At 40.2% G+C, this 22,891-nt stretch overlaps 1 protein-coding gene across 6 annotated transcripts in view; it reads left to right on the forward strand.

Moving 5' to 3' along the window:
- Positions 1-21,536, forward strand: part of LOC134352943 (fatty-acid amide hydrolase 2-like) — a 76,781-nt gene extending 55,245 nt beyond the window's left edge. For 2 of the 6 annotated variants that reach the window (XM_063060600.1, XM_063060601.1), the window contains 6 exons: positions 412-547; positions 4,900-5,017; positions 12,919-13,038; positions 14,099-14,210; positions 17,033-17,224; positions 19,598-21,536. In XM_063060600.1, the coding sequence (XP_062916670.1) occupies positions 412-547; positions 4,900-5,017; positions 12,919-13,038; positions 14,099-14,210; positions 17,033-17,224; positions 19,598-19,773 (854 nt within the window). In that variant the 3' untranslated portion in view covers positions 19,774-21,536. Of the gene's footprint in view, positions 1-411; positions 548-4,899; positions 5,018-12,918; positions 13,039-14,098; positions 14,211-17,032; positions 17,225-18,645; positions 19,287-19,597 lie in introns of those variants that run through there. The other 4 variants (XR_010019514.1, XM_063060603.1, XM_063060604.1 and 1 more) reach the window with 4 other exon arrangements.
- The last annotated feature ends 1,355 nt before the right edge of the window (positions 21,537-22,891 follow it).

Consider the following 22,891-nt stretch of genomic DNA (forward strand, 5'->3'; position numbering starts at 1 on the left):
GATTAGAAGAATGCATCCATTTTAACAGATGGGAGCACTGAGAGTATAATTATTCACACCAGATTTTGCACCTTGTATACGTAACAAGTGCTCATACTGCATGGGATAACTTGGAGGTCACACTTATTGGAGTGATGTTCAGGCCTCCTTACAAAATCTTCACAGCTGGACAAATTATGAGAATAGATATAATGGATGATTGTCATAAAGAACACGGGGGCATTTTAGTCTGAAATCATTGACTGGAAAATTCAGATTGACAAAAATAGACTAAATTAAGTATTATTAGAATGGTTAAGGGATTTTCTTAGGGTATTGGACAAGGAGGGAAGATTAATTAATGATCTTATCATGGAGACATCCCTTGGTGGAGCAATTGCAATATGATTGAATTCATGCTGTGTTTTGCAGGTTTGGTACCCAATGATGGTCAGTTTCCAGATGTAACGGGTTTGAGAACGAAATTCCTGTGTAGTGGTCCCATGTGTCGTTATGCGGAGGATCTCATTCTGATGCTCAAACTCATGGCTGGCCCAAAGATTTCCAAGTAAGAAAAATACTCAAACTATTATGCACATTTATAGAGTAGAACATAGAGCACTACAACATAATACAGGCCCTTCGGCCCCCAAAGTTGTGCTGACCTTACAACCTACTCTGAGATCAATCTAACCCTTTCTTCCGAGATAGTCCTCCATTTTTCTATTATCCATGTGTCTATCTAAGAGTTTCTTAAATGTCCCTAATGTGTCTGCCAATACCACCAACCCTGGCAGGGTATTTCACCACTGTCTGTGTAAAAACAAAACCTACCTCTGACATCCCTCCTATACTTCCCTCCTGTCGCCTGAAAATTATGCCCCGGTACTAACTGTTCCCAAAAAAAGTCTCCAGATATTCATTTGATCCTTGCCTCATCAACGTCTACACCACTTGCCTTTCTTCGTTCCAAAGCGAAAGCCTTAGCTCACTCAACCTATTCTCATAAAACATGCTCTCTAATCCAGGCAGTGTCCTGATACATCTCCTTTGCACCCTTCTAAAGCTTCTAGAACATTACCTATAATGAGGCAACCAGAACTGAACACAATAATCTAAGTGTGGTCTAAGCAATGTTTTGTAGAGCTGTGACATTATCTCACGGCTCTTCAACTCAATTCCCCATCTAATCAAGTCAATGGCTTCTTAACCACCTTTCAATTTGTGCAGGAATTTTGATGGATGTATGGGTATGGACCCCAAGATCCCTCTGTTCCTCCACACTAAGAATCCTGCCATTAACCCTGCCATTTCTTCTTTTAAGTTCGACCTTCCACTTCTCTGGAGTTGAACTCCATTTGACATTTCTTAGCCCAGTTCTGCATCCTGTTAATATCCGGTTGTAATCTGTGACAACCTTCCACTCTATCCACAACTCCACCAGCCTTCATGTAATTTGCAATCTTACTAACCCTATGCTTTCCCAAATGCTTGTAAATCCTGTCTCTAAGAATCTTCTCCAATAATTTACCCACCACTCAAGTAAGACCCACTGGTCTATAGTTCCCAGCTTTATCCCTACTCCCTTTCTTGAATAAACGAATAACATTTGCCATCCTCCAATCATCTGATATACTCCCGTGGTCAGTGATGGCAAACAACTTTGCCAAAGAGACAACCGTCTCTTCCCTCACTTCCTGTAGTAACCTGGGCTATATCCCATCCAGCTCTGGGGGCTTATCTATCCTAATGTTTATCACAAGTTTCACACATCTGTTTCATTATGTTGATATGCTCTAGCACATCAGCCTGTTTCACACTACCCTCATAAGTATCAAGGTCCCTCTCACTGGTAAATACCGAGGTAAAGTAATCATTAAGGACTTCCCATACCTCCTCCAACTATTGGCAGATATTTCTTCTCCTATCCTTAATTGGTCCTACCCTCACTCTAGTCATACCTTTGCAACAATGGGAAGTGAAGTCATTGAAGTTTTCCCTTTGCTCTCCCTGTAGCTTCATTGAACACAAACCCTGTCAAATGCCATGTCATCAATGTTGTTTTAACCCTTAAGCCATTTCTGTGTTATTATGTGTAGCAGAAGAACATTGTCTGAAATTTTAGAAGCTATTGTGTACTTAATGTATAGAAATAAAAAATGTTTATTTTGTACAAAAATAAAGAGCAGACGGAATACCTTATACATTTCCATGAATAATTTAACCTAAAGTGCTGTCATATATTTCAGATTGAAATCTACTAGATTGTTAATCTTAATTTTCTGCCTGAAATAGCTTCTAAAAAGGCTAAAGGAAGTTTTACTGATGGATCTACCCTTGATAATGAAACCTCATTGTGATTGGAATTAGATATCTTTTTTTTCTTTGTACTATTTCCACAAAGATTGGCGAAGATAAATTGGTTTTCTTCATGCAGTTGAAAGCACAAAACAATGAATATTCAAAGATTCAGAGTACATTTATGTCAATGTATACACAATACAACTGAGATTTGTCCTCCCACAGGCAGTGACGAAACAGAGGAACACCTGGGAATCCGTTCAAGTAAACATCAAATATCCAATGCGCAAAAAAAAGAACAAAATGCACAAACGGCAAAAAGTGAACGAATGGTACATAGAATGGAAACGGATCTAGTGCTTTCCTGACGTATATGATGAATAAACACTTCTCGGGCTTCAAGCCAGGTACAGGTATTGATTATAAACGACGTTTCAATGACAAACCCTGCCATCTTCATCAGGGATGATGCCTGGGTAAGTCTATTCCCATAGTATTTATACCCCCAGAGTCCATCCGACCTGATTGGTTAGACCTCATCCAATCCAGTTTCCACTCTCCCAACTTGTTTACAATCGAATTCCAGTTCTTACTTGGAGTGAAAACACCATCTCTGTTAAAATTCTTTTCCTTATAGTTATATTTCAATGGTTTCCTTTACCAGCCAGTCCCAAAAGCCTGCATAAGCTGTGATTTGAGCTTCATTATGGGTTTGTGGGTGGTATTAATTGAATATTCCTTCAGGATCCTGGTGATCCTTCCAGAAACTGTGGAAATATAGGAAAGAGAGGTGGTAGCCATGAAAAATCAGGAAACCTAACAATGAAGAGGAACACGCCACTACTGCCTGTCTTACCTATATTTCTACTGTTTCTGGAAGGATTGCCAGGATCCTGAAGAAAGATCAGCTTAATACCAACCACAAACCCGTAAGGAAGCTCAAGTCACAGCCTAAGCAGGTCAAAGATGACCTGGGACTCAGGTCGACTGGCATTTACAGGGTTCCCTGCGAATCCAGAGCTGTGTATATCAGCCAGACGGGACGCACGGTAGAAACCCGCATCAAGGAGCACGGGAGGTGTATACCTTGGGTTATTTGGAAAAATCAGCAGTAGCAGAACACTGTATTTGCAATGGCCATACAATTGTCTTTGACGGCAGAAAACTACTGTACTATGCTAATGGCTTTTGAGACCACTTGGTAGAAGAAACCATTGAAATAAAACTAGAGGAGCATTTTAACAAAGATGAAAGATAAGAACTGGAATTTGATTGTAACTAAGGTGGGAGAGTGGAAACCTGATTGGATGATGGACTACAGGGGTATAGATACCACTTGAGTAGACTTACCCAGGCATCATCCCTGATGAAGATGGCAGAATTCGTCATTAAAACATTGGTTATAATCAATACCTGTACCTGGCTTGAAGCCCAAGAAGAATTTATTCAACACATAGAATATCAAATATCAAACTAGGAGTCTAGTAGTATTCAGTTTAGTTCCGTTCAGCGCCGTGCCACTAGCCAAATGCAGGCCGCAGTGCAGTTCTTTGTCAAAGTGCCCCAGTCCACATCGATCGCCATGATCAAACTGCTCAAAAGCAGCAAAAAGAGTAACCAGACTCCAGAAATACATGCACCATGGACCACAAAGTCCTCCAAAGCAAGTCCACAGCCTTGCTACTCAATCCTTGCAGCATGTAATCTGAGACTCCTGCACTTTCCTCTGATAGCAGCTAGCGAGAGGGCGAGGAAGACCAGTCAAATGCAGGCAGATGCTGCCAGCCACCCGTCCGACCTCCACTCCCTTCCTTGCCAACTTCAACTTTGCTTGACGCCTCAGTCAGAGGGAAGCAATGCAGCTGATTATGGGCTTTACTGTCTCCCGGCTTCTCGGCCTCCAGGTCACACACTGTGTTCCAGGCCTCACCAAACTCCCTCAGAGACAGCAAAGCACCAATTGCTCCACCGGCCCAAAAACACACCATCAAAATGTAAGTCACAGGTTTCAATCACATGCAGCTTAGTCGTAGAATCTTATTTGAAAGAAGTGACAGAAGTTGTTTTCTGAACTGTCTGCAGAATGTTGTGAAAATATAGAATACTAAATTCTATTCACTGATTTCCTACAAGTGTCAAATAATTTATCAAAACTGTTGGTGATGCAGGAAAATGAGAAATTAGAGCTTTGCTGTAAATTGCCTCATCTGTAATCTATAACAATTTATCTTAAAGCTAGCTGTAAAATGGCTACCTGAAACATATTGCGCAGAATTCATAATTCTTCTTGGGAGGGTGTTGCTGTGTTTGAAGATGATAGGTATAGAAATAATAGTTATTTGTTATTGTACAAAAGTCAAATTATAACCAGATGAAATTGCCTAGTACTTTTCCACAAATAATTTAGACTAAAGTGCTGTTGTGTATTTCAGATTCAAGGTTACCAGTTTGTTGATCTTAATTTTCTGCTTGAAAATGTTATTATCTGACATTTACAAAAACACATAGAAAGAAACCCAACTGCAATGTTTTCATGGTAGTTTAAGGAGCACTAATATATTATTTAATTTTATCTGATACAGATTTATTTGTCTCACTCTAATTTTTATACTTAAAAAGGCTAAAGCTTGATGAAGAAGTATGTATGAAGAAAGTCAAATTCTATTCCATGGAAAATGATGGGGGATCTTCATTTGTGTCCAAAGTGGACAATGAACTGATTCAAGCTCAGAGGAGGGTAGGATGGAAAACTTAACTCCCAAAGTTAAGTCAATAAATCTTAACCATTAAACTCTGTTTATTTTCTTCTAATAAAAAATGACTTGTATAAAACTTTGCAATGCAGAATCACTCCAAGGTGCTTCATATCGAATTAAATATTCTGAATACTAGAGATCAAATAGGCAAAACTAGTGACAATTTCATTAACAGCTAGTTCCCACAAATAACCATTAGATGAATACATCGTTAAATGTTTATAGCATTTGGAGAGAACTTTGATACTGACAATTGTCATCTTGAAGTGGTATGTGAGGTGGAAGTGCTGAGGCTTTGTCTCTTGTCTTGAGAGGCTTTGGTAATAAAAACAAAATAAGATCTTTCACTTTGTTCTGCAGTTCTGGTAGATTGGAGATGACAGGTAGGGTAGATGTACGTTCTCCGTGCCTATAAAGACTGCTTTGAGTGGTTGGATCTGCAGTTATAATTGCTCAGGATGATTGGAGAATCCTGGCTGATGAGGGATATTGAGGTTTTGGTCAGGAAGAATGTGGCATATGTCAGCCAGAATCAAGTTCAAGGTTCAAAGTTCAAAGCACATCTAGGTAACCATATACAACCCTGAGATCCATTTTCTTACAGGCATACACAATAAATCCATAATGGAATAATGAACATAACAGAATCAATGAAAAACCACGCCAACTTGGGTGTCCAACCAGTGTGCAAATGACCATGCACTGTGCAGATACAAAAAGAAATAAATAATAACAAATAAATAACTAAGCAATAAAAATCGAAACCATGAGATGAAGAGTCCTTGAAAGTTAATCCATAGGAGTAGGAATATTTTAATAATCGGACAAGGGAAGTTGAGCGAAGTTATCTCCTTTGATTCAAGAGCCTGGTGGTTGAGGGGTAATAACTGTTCCTGAACCTGTGGTGTGAGTCCTGAGACTCCTGTACCTTCTTCCTGATGTCCAGGGTGGTGGAGGTCTCTGATGATGGATGCTGCTTCTCTGCGACACTTTGTGTAGATGTGCTTAATGGTGGGGAGGACTTTATCCACCACTACTGTTTGTAGGATTGTCCATTCAAGGGCATTGGTGTTTCCATAACAAACTGTGAAGCAGCCAGTCAACGTATGCTCCACTACACATCAATAGAAATTTGTCAAAGTTTTAGATGTCATGCCGAATCTTTGCAAACGTTTAAGGAAGTAGAGGCGTCTCCATGCTTTCTTTGTAATTGCACTTACAAGTTGGGTCCAGGACAGGAGCACCAAAATAATAACACCAAGGAATTTAAAGTTTCTGACCCTTTCTATCTCTGATCCGCCAATGAGGATTGGCTCATGGGTCTCTTGTTTTCTTCGCCTGAAGTCAATAACCAGCTCCTTGGTCCAAGGCAATTAAGTCAATTCCTTGAAAAGTATAAGGGATATAGGAGTATACTTTAGGGTCAGAAAACTGGGTCAGTGTCAAGTGAGGGAAGGGAAATGCCCGGATAGTGGAGAGCACACCTGTGGCTGTCCCCCTCAGCAACAAGTATCTTATTTTGAATGCTGTTGAGGGGGATGACCTGACAGGGGAAGCCCACGGTGACTGGGTCTCTGGCACTGAGCCTGGTGCTGCTGTGCAGGAGAGAAGGAGGGAGAAGAGAAATGCAGTAGTTGTAGGGGATTCCATAGTCAGGGGAACGGACAGGAGATTCTGTGAGCCTGATAGAGATACACGCATGGTGTGTTGCCTCCCAGGTGCCAGGGTACGGGATGTCTTGGATGGGGTCCTGAATATTCTGAAGGGGGAGGGTGAGCAGCCAGTTGTCTTGGTACATGTCCGTACAATGACAAAGGAGGAGGTCCTGAAGAGAGATTTCCGGGAGTTAGGAAGGAAGCTGAGAAACAGGACCTCCAGGGTAGTAATCTCGAGATTGTTACCTGTGTCACGTGCTAGTGAGGGCAAGACTAGTCGGATCAGGCAGATGAATGCCTGGCTGAGAGACTGGTGCAGGGGGCAGGGCTTCAGCTTCTTGGATAATTGGGATCTCTTCTGGGGGAAGTATGACCTGTTCAAAAGGATGGTTTACACCTGAACCCGAACGGGACGAATATCCTGGCGGGAAAGCTTAATACAGCTGTTAGGGAGGGTTTAAACTAATTTGGCAGGGGGATGGGAACCAGAATGACAGAGCGGAGGAAGGGGAAAACAGAAGTAAATCTAAGATAGTGAGCAGTAAAGATGTCAGGAAAGACAGGCAGGTGATGGGGCAAATTTGTAGCCATTGGGATGAGTTGCAGTGCAATAAAGTTGCAGTGAAATCAAAGCGAAAAGTATCAAATACTGGTCTTAAGGTGTTGTACTTAAATACATGCAGTATAAGAAATAAAGTGGATGATCTTGTTATACAGCTACAGATTGGCAGGTATGATATTGTGGCCATCACTGAGACGTGGCTAAAGGATGCATATCTCTGGGATCTGAACGTCCAAGGGTACATGGTGTATCAGAAGGATAGGAAGGTAGGCGTGGCTTTATTGGTAAGAAATGATATTAAATCATTAGAAAGAGGTGATATAGGATCAGAAGGTGCAGAATCTTTATGGGTTGAGCTAAGAAATCGCAGGGGTAAAAGGACCCAGATGGCAGTTATTTACAGGCTTCCAAACAGCTGCAGTGATGTGGACTACAAATTACAACAGGAAATAGAAAAGGCTTGTCAGAAGGGCAGTGTTATGATAATTGTGGGGGATTTTAACATGCGAGTGGATTGGGAAAATCAGGTGGGCACTGAATCTCAAGAGAGAATTTGTAGAATGTCTGCGAGATGGCTTTTTAGAACAGCTTGTTGTTGAGCCCACTAGGGGATCGGCTGTACTGGATTGGGTATTATATAATGAACTGGATATGATTAGAGAGATTGGGGTGAAGGAACCCTTAGGAGGCAGTGATCATAGCATGATTGAGCTCACTGTGAAATCTGACGTGTCGGTATTTCAGTGGAGTAGAGGAAATTACAGTGGCATGAGAGAGGAACTGGACAAAGTTGACTGGAAAGACACTGGCAGGAAAGACGGCAGAGCAGCAGTGGCTGGAGTTTATGTGAGAAGTGAGGAAGGTACAAGACAGGTATATTCCAAAAAAGAAGAAATTTTCAAATGGAAAAAAGATGCAACTGTGGTTGACAAGAGAAGTCAAAGCCAAAGTTAAAGCAAAGGAGAGGGCATACAAGGAAGCAAAAATTAGTGGGAAGACAGAGGATTGGGAAGTTTTTAAAACCTTACAAAAGGAAACTAAAAAGGTCATTAAGAGGGAAAAGGTTAACTATGAAAGGAAGCTAGCAAATAATATCAAAGAGGATACTAAAAGCTTTTTCAAGTATATAAAGAGTAAAAGAAAGGTGAGAGTAGATATAGGACCGATAGAAAATGATGCTGGAGAAATTGTAATGGGAGATAAGGAGATGGTGGAGGAACTGAACGAGTATTTTGCATCAGTCTTCACTGAGGAAGACGTCAGCAGTATACCGGACACTCAAGGGTGGCAGGGAAGAGAAGTGTGCGCAGTCACAATTACGGCAGAGAAAGTACTCAGGACGCTGAATAGTCTAATGGTAGATAAATCTCCTGGACCAGATGGAATGCACCCTCGTGTTCTGAAGGAAGTAGCTGTGGAGATTGTGGAGGCATTAGCGATGATCTTGCAAAACTGGATAGATTCTGGCATAGCTCCGGAGGACTGGAAGATTGCAAATGTCACTCCACTATTTAAGAAGGGGGCAAGGAAGCAAAAAGGAAATTATAGACCTGTTACCTTGACATCGGTGGTTGGGAAGTTGTTGGAGTCGATTGTCAAGGATAAGGTTACAGAGTACCTGGAGGCATATGACAAGATAGGCAGAACTCAGCATGGATTCCTTAAAGGAAAATCCTGCCTGACAAACCTATTACAATTTTTTGAGGAATTTACCAGTAGGCTAGACAAGGGGGATGCAGTGGATGTTGTATATTTGGATTTTCAGAAGGCCTTTGACAAGGTGCTGCACATGAGGCTACTTAACAAGATAAGAGCCCATGGAATTACGGGAAAGTTACTTACGTGGATAGAGTGTTGGCTGATTGGCAGGAAACAGAGAGTGGGAATAAAGGGATCCTATTCTGGTTGGCTGCCGTTTACCAGTGGTGTTCCACAGGGGTCCATATTGGGGCCGTTTCTTTTTACATTGTACATCAATGATTTGGATTATGGAATAGATGGCTTTGTGGCTAAGTTTGCTGATGATACCAAGATAGGTGGAGGGGCCGGTAGTGTTGAGGAAACGGAGAGTCTGCAGAGAGACTTGGATAGATTGGAAGAATGGGCAAAGAAGTGGCAAATGAAATACAATGTTTGGTTATGCACTTTGGCAGAAGAAATAAATGGGCAGGCTATTATTTAAATGGGGAGAGAATTCAAGGTTCTGAGATGCAACTGGACTTGGGAGTCCTCGTACAGGATACCCTTAAGGTTAATCTCCAGGTTGAGTCGGTAGTGAAGAAGGCGAATGCAATGTTGGCATTCATTTCTAGAGGAATAGAGTATCGGAGCAGGGGTGTGATGTTGAGGCTCTATAAGGCGCTGGTGAAACCTCACTTGGAGTACTGTGGGCAGTTTTGGCCTCCTTATTTAAGAAAGGTTGTGCTGACGTTGGAGAGGGTACAGAGAAGATTCACTAGAATGATTCCGGGAATGAGAGGGTTAACATATGAGGAACGTTTGTCCGCTCTTGGACTGTATTTCTTGGAGTTTAGAAAAATGAGGGGAGACCTCATAGAAGCATTTCGAATATTGAAAGGCATGGACAGAGTGGATGTGGCAAAGTTGTTTCCCATGATGGGGGAGTCTAGTACGAGAGAGCATGACTTAAGGATTGAAGGGCACCCATTCAGAACAGAAACGCGAAGACATTTTTTTAGTCAGAGGGTGGTGAATGTATGGAATTTGTTGCCACGGGCAGCAGCGGAGGCCAAGTCATTGGGTGTATTTAAGACAGAGATTAATAGGTATCTGAGTAGCCAGGGCATCAAAGGTTATGGTGAGAAGGTGGGGGAGTGGGACTAAATGGGAGAATGGATCAGCTCATGATAAAATGGCGAAGCAGACTCGATGGGCCGAATGGCCAACTTCTTCCTTTGTCTTATGATCTTATGAAAATTAAGAGGACAAAAAAGAAATAAGAGATACCCTTAGCAAAAAGGTAAAGAAGAATTCTTACGAGATTCTATTAGTATATTAAGAGCATAAATGTTACTGGGGAGAGGATAGAGCTCCTTATGGTGACCTAAAGGTGACCTAGTTGGGTATTGCGGAAAACAAGGTGTCCTAACACAAATATTTGCATCATCTTTAGCCATGAGTGAGGCACAGGAAGACTGGAAAATGACTAACGTTGTGCCTTTATTTAAGGAGTGCTGCAAGGACATGTCAGACACCTACTGGCTGCTCAGTCTGACATTAGCAGTGGGAAAATTAATGCAGGGAATTCTGAGAGACAGGATCGCCGTGAATTTGGAAAGTCATCATGGCCGTCTGTGTGAGAAATCATGTCTCACAAACTTTTTGTTTTGAAGAGGTGGTCTGGGCATGGTGGTGGGCATTGTGTATATGAACTTTAGCGAGGCTTTTGAGAAGGTCCTACATATCAGGCTGGTCCATGTGAGATCATATGGGATTCTGAGTGAGCCATCTAATTGGATTCAAAATTGGCTTGGTGGAAATAGTCAAAGTGTGGTACAGGTCACTTGATTTCCAAATTAGAGGCCCTTGACTGGTAACGTTTTGCAGCGATTTGTACCAGGTCTCTTGTTGAAGGGTCTCAGCCCAAAACATTGACAGTTTCCTCTTTTCCATAGATGCTGCCTGTTCTGCTGAGTTCCTCCAGCATTTTGTGTGAGTTACCTTGCTTTTTCAGTGTCTGCAGATTCTCTCGTGTTTGGAGGTCTCGAGTTGTTTATCATATATGTGATTAATTTGTATGAGAATATAGTTGACATAATTAGTAAGTTTGGTGATGCAGTGAACAGTGAAGAAGGTTGTCCAAGTTTACAACACCACTTAGAAGAAGTGGGAAGTGGCCCAAGGAATGGGATATTGCATTTAACTTGGAGAAGCGTGAAGTGAATCATTTTGGGAAGTTATGCCAGGACAGGATTTACACATGAAATGACAGGGTCCTAAGGACTGCTGTAGAACAAAGAGACCTTTGGCTCGAAGTACGTAATTCCCTGAAAGTGGAAATGCAGGTAGACAAGATGGTGAAGAAGCAGCTGGGACATAATTTGAACAGTTATATCATATGTGGGTAAGACATTGCCCAGCATATTGTGTGCATTCTTCTTGACCAGTCTAAAACTAAAGGGCATAGGTTTAAATGAGAGAAGGATTTAAATGGGACCTGAGGGTGGTAGAATAAGGAATGAGCTGCCAGAGGAATTGGTAGAGCTATGTACAATTGCAATGTAGAGCTGTGGACAGTTTCATGGATAGGAAAGGTTTGGAAGGATATGAGCTACATGTAGGGATATGGAACTAGCTCAGAAGGCATGCTGGTCAGCATGGACAAGTCGGCCTGAAGAATTTGTTTCCAGCTTTTAGCCTTATGATTCTCTGACTTTTGGAGATTTTCAGTCAGCGCCATTGTGACTGTCTTAGCTCTTAAGCAGAGCTACGATAAGAGGTTGACTTGCTTCTATTGCAGCTCGATGTATTCTGATGTAACTGATGAAACCAATATGGGAACAGCAGATTCTTCCACGGATTGGATAGGAATGCCTGACTGGGTGGGTCGTGTCATCAATATCATTTGTAATGCTCCTGACTTACTTTGAGAGGACTCATATGTAGATTCTCAAAGTGGGGATGCTGCATGTTTTCTTTTTCCATTTTGACGCTCTCCATGTTGAATAATATTTGGAAGAAGCACTTAAGTAACAGTGACAAAGAATGTAAGGTGAGTGAAGAACTATTAATATTCATCACCAAGTGTGGCCTGGAGACACCACTACAGTCAGAACTAGTTGAGTTCTGAAAGGCCTGGTTGTTAGGTTAGATCTATGACAGGTATTGAGTGAACCAACACAAAGGACATCTGGAACCTGAAAACAGATTAAGGCAGTAAGGTTAACAACCATTTCCCTTTACCTTCCACCTTATCAACTCCATCAGTCCCAGCAGAAACACCACCACCACCACTTGTTTAAATCTGCAAATTGTAAAATTTGGTTTCCACTTGCTGAAATATTCCAAAATTTTTTAAAAGTATTTAATGATTCTCGTATTGTTCCAAACTAAGTAACTATTTTACACCTGCTCTTTTCTGTTTTGTATTCGTGTTCTGAGCTTGTATCCTGATACCTTGTGTTGTGAGCCTACTTGTAGTATCTTTATTGAAAGCATTTGGAAACCAAAATAACATTATGTTACCTTAATTTTTATCTTGTTTTTTTCTTCACCAAAGATTTAAATAAAATTGATCAACTCTCATTTTTAAAATCTGTACTAACTACTATATTTTAAGATTTTAGATTGTCTTTTTATTGGATCTTCTGTGACCCATTTCATGTATTGGAGAATAAGTCCATTGGCATAATTCTCTTTATCCAATGAAGTTTTATAAATAGCTTTTGCCATCTATCATCCGTTGATTTTAATGTGTGGAAACAGCCCACCTGAGATAGGAATTTTCTCTCTAACTGCATTATTCGGGTTGATTTTGAACAATCGGATAATCCAAGAAAATAAAATTATAATCTTATACTGTAATAGTTTAACTGGCATGCTGTCAGCTAAAATACATTTTTCTTTGCTGCTCTGTTTATTATCATAAACATGATAAAATAAATCAATTTCATATGTAATGTCAATTTTGGATTTTTTTTTTCAGTTAATTGAATACCTCGAAGTTCAATTTGGTGTTGAGGTGCAACGGGTTCATATTCACAAAATGAAGTACGCTTTTGAGATATGGTCAGCAATGATGTTCTCTCCTGAGTTTGATGCCAAGGTATAGTTGCATAGGATGTTCCTCTTCTGGATATGACACAAAACAAATTGAAAACATTTTCTGTTTTCATTTAGTAACATGAACACATTACTCGGGTTTCCAGGCGAGTACAGGTGTCGATTTTAACCGATGTTTCGGTGACAAACTCCGCCATTTCCATCAGGGATGATGGCTAGGCATGCTGATGGTATATATACTCAACTCTTGTCATCCTTTCCTCCTGATAGGTTAGTCCCCAACCAATCAGGTTTCTGCTGTTCCACCTTGTATTCCAGTTCTTACTTAAGCAAGACCTTACTCTTTGTTAAAATTCTTATTCTCTCGTCTTACTTCAATGGCTTCCTTCACCAGGTGGTCCCAAAAGCCATTTCCACGGCACAGTAGTTTTGTGCTGTTGAAGTCAATCCCATGGCCTTTGTGTATGCAGTGTTTTGCTACCGCAATTTCTCTGCGTAACCCAAATGGATACACCTCCTATGCTGCTCTGTGCACCCCATCTGGCTAATGTATGCTGCTCTGCATTCACAGGGAATCCTGTAAATGCCTTCCTAAATCCCAGCTTATCTTTGACCCGTATAAACTGGGATTTGTGCCTCCTTACGGGTTCGTGGATGGTATTAAACCAGTATTTCTTCAGGATCCTGGTGACTCTTTCAGAAACCGTGGAAATAAATATGTTTTAATAACCATGAATTTAACCATGGTCATGCAACATCATAGAAAGAGAAAAACAGGTAATATCTCACATTGATGAACTTTCATTGACCTCAAATATTGATCCTGGTTTTCTTTTTTCACCAATGCTGTCTGACTAGCATTTTGTGTTGCTGTTTTAGGTTTCCATTATTTGCCATATTTGGTTTTTGGAGCTGAATTTATACCAATTAAGAATGATACAGCTAATGTATAGATGAAATTATGCAAAGGATTGACACGAAGATGATGGTTAAAAAAACTCCCAGTCTATATTCCATAGTCTCAGGCTTAGATCAATAAGAAAAGGAAAACTCTACACTGAAAAATATTCATTTTTGATTAGAGTATAAATCTATTTTAACAGGAATATCAGCCCTTCAAAGAATTGTTGGAAGATTGTGGGAAGAAATTTAAACCAGTGAGGGAACTTGTGAAGAAAATTCTGGGACAGTCCTCACACACAATTCCTGCTATAGGTACAGTTCATCTCAGCAGAATGAAAATCATTTGTGATGTGACTGTTAAATTGAAATCCATTTGTGCTGCACTTCAACTGAATGCTGAAAATAAATGTAATTGCTTGGACAGGTATTTTATCAGATCTAAGGGTAATCAATGTGGTGTCTAGCACTTTAAAAGTGCACAGGCAGGGCAACTGGGCTCATGAAAATATTAATTTAATAATATTTTCATAAAGAAAAGAGATATTTATGCACACATACCAACAGAAACCAACTTGGATAAAAACATAATATGAAAAACTGATGTTATTCAGTAAGTAAGAGACACATCTGATCTCCAGAACTGTGAATACTAATCTGGAATGGATACTTGTGATGAATTAGGTCCTTAGTCTAAATGAAAGTAACTGAAAGTAAAATAAAATAAAAAGATGAAATAAAATCCAAAAGCATATCATGAACCGTGGTGTAGAAGGGAAAGAGGGAGAAGAGGGGAACGGTAGAAATAAAGGACTCAATAATCAGAGGAACAGATGGGAGATTTTGTGGATGTGAACGGGACACCCAGGTGGTATATTGCCTCCCAGGTGCCAGAGTCAACGATGTCTCAGATCGCATCCACAGCATTTTCGAAAGGGAAGGAGAACAGCCAGATGTTTTGGTACATATTAAGACCAATGACATAGGAAGGAAAAGCAAGGAGGTCCTGAAGAGAGGACTTAGAGAGTCTTGAAAGGACACTGGCCAGAAGAAGGCAATGGCAAACCATTTCTGTGGAAAAGCTAGCCAAGAACAATCATGGTCATGACGGATGGAAGACCATGGTCACCCACATCATATGGCACAGCACAAGATGATAATGATATGGTAAATCTTGGAGGAATTGGCACTAATCCATGTGGCACACCACTCATCATAGGCCCCCAATCTGAAAAATAACCCTCTGGCTGCTTCCACAAAACATTTTACTATTCTTTTGGCTAGTTCACCAAGGGTCTCACCTTCCAGACCAATTCACTATGTAGCACTTAGCAAAAACACCATGCTAAAGTTCACAAAGACAATATCTACTACCCTTTTGTCATCAGTCCTCTTGGTCACCTTTTCAAAGATCTCAATCAAATCTGTGACACACCATTCCCCACGCACAAAGACATATTGACTGTCTTTAATCAGTCCTTGCCTTTCAATATTCAGGTAGATCCTATCTCACAGAATCCCCTCTGGTAACTTACCCATCACTGATGTTAGCCTAACCAGTAGTCATTCCCTGGTTTTTTTCTTGCAAGCTTTCTTAAATAAAAGTATAACTTTAGCCACCTTGGAATCTTCTGATACCTCACTCATGATTAAGGAAAATACAAATACCTCTGCCAGGTTTCCAGCCCTGTTTATTCCCACAATGTTGTAGAATACACTTGGTTAGGGAATTATCCATCTTCATGCGCTTCAATACTATCAACACTGCCTCTTCATAAAATCTGTTTCAGAATATTGTTGTCCTCTAGGCTGAATTCCTTAGCCTCCATGAGCTTCTTCATAATAAATACAGACAAAGAAGTGTTCATATGTGACCTTGCTCATCTCCTATGACTCCAGATGTAGACAACAACATTGAGATCAGTGGGTTGGCTTCTACAACCCTCTGTGGATAGGTTCACCAGCCCTTGAGTGAAAATATTTCACTTCATCTCAGATCTAATTGTATTGCCCCACATCCTGAGAGAATAATCACTCATTTCTTCCCCACAGTCAGCTTCTTTAGCAATGTTAGAATTTTGCATACTTCAATGAGATCCCCTCTCATTCCTTATACGTACAAACCCCCATCAAGAAAACCACCGCACATCTGACAGCCCTGCTGTCTCAGGAACCTTCCCTACATTTCCTTCATGTCCAGATGTGAGATGTGGTCTTGTAAAAGCCCTTTGGAATTGTAGCAAGACATCTTTGTCTTTTACTCAAAACCTCTTGAATGGAAGGCCAGTATACCATTTGTAATCTTGTTGCATTAACATTTTTACTATTATTGATTGGTACACAATGATTTAAGGTTTCTCAATAAACCTTATGAAGCACTCGATGAAAGGTCTCAGCCCAAAATGTCAAATGATTATTCTGCTCCATAGGTGTTGCCTGACTTGTTGTTCTTCCAGCATTTTGTGCATGTTGATCAATAAATCTGCTTTTACACTCTTGATACTACACTCTTGATGGTTGTCGAATCTATTCTTTCAAGGCTTACAATTGCAAAATTCATTTTCAGTTTGTTTCGGTATCCTCGTTTAAGGAGTTTGGAGAAAATTCCTAAAGACTGTGGATTATGATTTCTGCTTTTACTCCTTCAATTTAATGGTTCTATGGAGAAGAATGTGCCAGTTAATACAAAAATAACAGAAATCAGTAATAGAAAATGCTGAGCAATATCTGTGATGAAAGAAATACTGTGGATGATAAAATGCTTTGAATATATTCATGTCAATTACTGATAATCTCACCTTAGCTTCTTTTTTCATAAACAGAAATAACTAGGCTACAAGTTATGTCATGTGTAACATTATGCAGCAATAGTTAGTTGCTTACTTCAGATCACTTAATCAGTCAGTTATTCTCTTATTAAATACTGCAGTTAACGTGAATACTTTAGTTTGAGGTGTTGGAAAGCCTGGATCAATGGTCTTAAGGTCTTTCAAGACCATCAACACAATTGGGTATAACAGTCCTATTACATATTTTATATCATTGATGTCCTCTCTAAACATTAATTCTGCTATAAGTTGTATGAATTTTAGAACATGATTGCACCCTAATTAACTCTGTTTGGTTTCTTCTTGTAGGTCTTGCTATTCTGGAGGATTTTGCCTTCACTGAGCATAGTTTTGTTGATCTGATGAGCATGTGCCAAAATCTTGAAGCTGAGTTTAGCAATCTTCTAAGAGATGATGGTGTATTTTTGTACCCATCTCATCCAAAAATTGCACCCAGACACCATCACCCTAAGTTGATGCCTTTTAACTTCGCATACACAGGTAAATTACAGAGAGTTGAATTTCTTTAAACATAAAATCTCAAATAAGATGGTACAAATGCCATTTCTTATGATGAAGAAAGTATATTTTGCGGTTTTTCCTGCCAAAGTGTACAAGTTATAGGGTGGTGGTGAATATTGATAGGTCAGGTTGTGGCGTTTGTGTTACAGTGCTCGCCATGCTTGGCACTTAGCTTACAGACATTTCATCACCAGTCGAGGTGACATTCTCAGTGTACATTTGTTGGTGTTTTCCTCTCGGAGTGCGCCCACTTATATAGGCCCTCATTTGCTTGCCTCAGTCCTGATTGGCTACCCCTTCAGTTGACCTACCTCAAACTGGCAGTATGGAGACAATTTTGCTGATCTTGGTACATGAACACCAAGAAGGACACCACTTAAACTGGGACACTGCAGAGGTTCTGGGCAGGTGAACATGAAGCAGGCATGAGAATTTTTAGAAGCATGGTTAACTCTGTAAACAAACATATTGAAATAGAGCCATCCATGGACCCCTCAGAGCCAAAGAAACGTGAGCCAATAGAGTTCAAAGGTCAACCGAAGAGGTAGCCAATCAAGACCAAGGGAATCAAATGGAGACCTATATAAATGAGCACTCCCAAAGATAAACACCAACAACTCTGCACTGAGGATATCACCTCAATGGTGATGTAACGTCTGCAAGCTAATTGCCAAGCTTGATGAATACCGTTACATCAAAAAGTATAATTTCAGAACCTGTCTTGTTTTTGGTTGTAATTAAAAGTGTAAACAGCCTCATTTGAAATTTTAGAATAAAGTCAGAGAGTTGTAAAGCACAGAAATTGGTTCTTCACCCCATCATATCCATGCCAACAGTTTTGTCCCTTTATACTGTTCCCTTTACTGTCACTAGATATGTATCATTCCATGCCTTGCTTTTGGCATACACCAAGGAAATTAATTGGGTATTTAGCAGTTTTGGACTTAAGTAGATCACCTACATCTGCCTCAGAATGGAGCGGCATTCTTTTAGAATGAAGATGAGGAGAAAGAGAGGTAAATCTATGGAATTCTTTGCCATGGGCAGCTTTGGAGGCCAAGTCTTTATGTATATTTAAGGCAGAGGTTGATAGGTCCTTGATTGGTCAGGACATGAAGGGATACGGGAAGAAGGCAGGAGATTGGGGCTAACAGGAAAATTAGATAAGCCATGATGAAATGGCAGAGCAGACACAATGGGCCAAATGGCCCAATTCTGCTCCTGTATCTTATGGTGTTACGATCAGCCAAGTTTCTTCCTTATGCAGTAGGCAGCATTTTTTCTTGAGTATTATTTTTAGGTTTACATAAAAAGCAAAGTATGCTTCATTGTTATTTATTCTTTGAGTTTGCTGTGTTCAAGTTAAAATACTGAACAACTTTCTCATTTATTCTTTTCAGTCACTTTGCAGGGATGATATCTGAGAGATGCTTCAGAAAGACAGCCACCAAATTAGTAATCATTTTAGCTCGGTTGGATTGATTCAACCTTCTTTTAAATTTAGATTTAAATTTAGATTTTACATGTTTTTAAGAGTACAACTGAATGCAGAGTTTTGATACAGTCTTTTATTAACAGGAACTAGTTAATGGTATCTGATTCTGCAGGTCTTTCTTCGAGGTAAAATAGTGACTTCAAAAATTCTCAAGAACATTTTCTCACTGCATTCATGAATACTTGCTGAAGTTCTGTTTTTGATAATTAATTTGGGATTATTCTTGGTGTTAGTCACTCACTTCGGTGCTTTCTAGTTTATGTGTTTAACTTTTTGCATTTTTTCTCTTGACTTGCAATTTTTAATGAAGCAGTTTCATTTAATTAATTTTGTTAACAATGTGGGAAGAGAGTGGAGAGTAACTTGAATTATGGAAAAGCAGATGTTGTGGAATTATATTGTTAACTTTAAAAACCTAAATGTCAGGAATGACAAAGAGCCAACAGGTAACATTAACATGCTTTTATTACAAACATGAGAAAATCTACAGATGCTGGAAATCGGAGGCAACACACCCAGAATGCTGGAGGAAATCAGCAGGTCAGGCAGCATCTATGGCAATGAATAGATAGTCGATGTTTCAGGCCAAGATCCTTCATGAGGAATCTTAACCCAAAACATCAACTGTTTATTCTTTTCTGTAGGTGCTGCCTGGCCTGCTGAGTTGCTCCAGCATTTTGAGTGTGTTGCTTTGGCATCTAGTTATATTTTACTACTTTAAGTTTTTTGCATTGATAATTTAGAAGAATTTTAGAGATTTTTCACCCGAAATAAAGATCCTATTCTTTCAATTATTTTACAGTGTAAGCTTCATTTAAAAGTTTGTAATTAATTATGTTTGTAACTTCCTGTTTTAGCTATTTTTAATCTGCTTGGACTGCCAGTGACTCAGTGTCCCCTTGGGTTGAGCAAACATGGACTGCCAATCGGAATTCAGCTTGTAGCCAATCACCATTGTGACCACCTTTGTCTAGGAGTGGCTCGACATTTGGAGAGTGCCTTTGGTGGCTGGCAAAATCCAGGAGCTCCCTGAATATATTTCAAATTAATTTGTTCCTGCTTAAACAATATTTATTAAATATTGCTACTCAATAAGAGATACAAAACCAAATTTCAATATTTTCTTCTTCAAGAAATAATCATGTGGTAGCATGGTGACATATGCAATTAACATATTTTTACATATAAATTCTAATTAATTTTTAAAAGGAACAAGAATGCTTAATCAACCAATACATATACACGATCATGCAATATTACTGAAATATTAACTACACAACAGTACTCCCTGCTTAGTTATAAACCAGCTCAAAAGAGAATGCTTCTCAGCTATATACACAGTATATTGTATAATACAGCTACTATATATGGACATTCACAGCATAATAAATATTTAAATTGTCCCATTCAGGCTTAATGAATTCATTGCTGTGGAGGATTTTCTACTCTTGTGGGATAACGTCTTTCCTGACAAGTGGGATCACTCTGCTAGGTGGGTGAGACTTGTGGCTGTGGAAACAGTCTCAGGTTCTGGAGCCTCCTCCATGGTGGTTGTAGGAGTTGACTCTGAGACTGCAGGAAGTGGTTCAGACAGTGGTAGCACCTTTCTCCTCCTCTTCTCTCTCTGAATCTACTTCAATCCTTTTCTGTTCCTTTCTCATGCTCCTTCTCTCCTTCACACTACTCTTTCTCATTCTGATTCTTTCTCTCCATTTCTTCCCTCCTTTTTCTTCTTCTTGATTGTGCATCTTGATCTTAGGAAGGTCCTTTAGTTTACTGGAGTGTTCTCCTATTAATCCTTCTATTGTTCCCTATACAATCTGATTTCAGCCCTTGGTTTCCACATCCACAAAATCATCTGACAAATACTCTGTTTTCATATCTCCATTGACTCCTTTGTTTTTGGCCTTCCATTTATCCAGCTGAGCTTTGGTCTTTGCATCTACCTTTACAGACATCCCACCTCTCCCGGAAGTTCTGGAAGTTCCGGGAGTCTCCCGCATGTCGATAGTGGCTCCCTGACACCTGGAAATTATGTACAATATCCCAGAAAGAGATTTTTTTGAGAGGGAGAGGGAGAGCGAGCATCCTGATTTGTCTCTCTTCGTGCTGAGAGTGGTCCCCAACCACGAGGCCACAAGGAGACGATATGATTTGGCGATATGAAACGATATATGTCAGCTGCACCTTTCCTCATTCCCTGTCACGCACTGTTGAATTTTAACGTACGTGAGGTCATCAGTGACCCAAGGCGTGCAAAGGAATGGGTCTGTGACCCATTTATGAATGTCTTCGGTGAATCATCCATGTCAGCGCGGGAAAAAAATCAACTCCTCGAGCTTGCAGATGACAGCGGGCTGAAAAGTATATTTGACTTAACATCTCTGCCGGCATTCTGGATCAAAGTCAAGGCTGAGTATCCTGAGATAGCCACGAAAGCACTGAAAATGTTGTTTCCATTTCCAGCATATTTCTAAGAAGCGGAGTTTTCTACAATGAATGCAACGAAAACTAAATTGCGGAATAGACTGGACATAAGGAAACCCCTTCGAATATCGCTGTCTCCCATCACACCTCGATAGGACCATCTTGTTGCAGGAAAACAAGCCCAGGGCTCCCACTGATTCAGCGATATTGGTGTGTTGCAATGATTTTATATGTTCATACGAGGAAAATATGCGCTATGTGTTTAATATCCAAACGTTACTTAAAATTTTATGATGCTATTGACTTATAAGTGATTTATAATTCAATGGTCCCCAACCTCCGGGCCGCAAAGAATACAGCAGTGGCCAGAACGCACCCAGCACATCTTTAAGAAAAAAGCCGAAATAAACAAGCTAATTAATTAGGTGCAACCCGGCACATAAATATCGGTTCAGATCAGAGGCGATTGCCGATTGCGTCGTCTCTTATCTGGGCCGACATTTACGTGCCAGGCAGTACCTAATCAATTAGCTTGTTTATTTCGGCTTTTTTCTTAAAGATGTGCTGGGTGCGTTCTGGCTACCGCTGTACTGCTGCATTCTTCACGGCCCGGAGGCTTGGGACCGCTGTTATAATTGACTTAACACTATATTCATGCGAGGAAAATATGCGCTGTGTGTTTAATACTAAATTAGTTAGATAAACCCCTTTAGAAATGAAATTGAGTGTATTAGTCCCTTACAAGTGACTTATAGTTGACTTTTCACCTGTATTCTGGTGCCGTTTAACACCCACCCACCCACCCCCCCCCCCCCAGGGTCGGCCAGTCCATCCACTAGAATATCATCAAGTTTAAACCGGTCCGCAGTGCAAAGAAGGTTGGGGACCCCTGATTTAAACTAGCTGGCTAGCTGCCAAGGAGCTACGCTATTGATGTCCTACGTGATGAGGCCAAACTCCCTGTAGACTTGCTTAAAGTTGTAGTAGAATAATATAATATAAGTACATATTTGAATGTCATGTTTGCTGCATATACCCAACTTGGTTTACAGATTAGACAAAATCAAAGTATTACATACACCCTTGGAGGTCGACCAGGGTTGTGAAGGGGTGCTACCTCCCTGAAATGAGTTTTTGCAGGGTGGGATGTCTGCCTTTACAAGCAGCTTTTTGTCTCCCACTTGAAGCTCATGCAATTGCCTTAGTCTGTGCAGAACAGATTCTAGTTCTTTATACTCGCAAAAGCCGAATGCTTGCAACTTTCCTGAAGCTCCTTGAACTCTCTTCCAGCTTAAAACCAATCTACATTTTGCAAGTAACTACCAGTTCAACATATCAGGAGGTTTCTTAGGTATGTTGCTGGAAAAACTGTTGTAGTTGCACCACTGACTTTGTCACTTTCACACTTCAGGCCAGATTCTGACAATGCAATTTTGTTCATTTTCATTCCTGACTGCAACTTAATTGCATGTCTCTCTGCAGTTTCCATTGATACAGTAATTTGAACTGCTCTTTTAAATGTACACTGTTCTTCAGTTAGGAGAAGTTTTTGAATGCTTTCTTTAAAGATTCCAGAAACCAGACAATTTCTCGGTGTATAATTAAGCCCATTACCAAACTGACAATGCTCAGGTAAACTCCTCAATTCAGCCACATACACTGAAATGGACTCCACTTCTTTCTGATTCTGCTTATGAAACCTAAAGTGTTCCACAATCAACAAT

The sequence above is a fragment of the Mobula hypostoma genome, chromosome 10 (assembly GCF_963921235.1).
Source record: "Mobula hypostoma chromosome 10, sMobHyp1.1, whole genome shotgun sequence".
Taxonomy (NCBI): Eukaryota; Metazoa; Chordata; class Chondrichthyes; order Myliobatiformes; family Myliobatidae; genus Mobula; species Mobula hypostoma.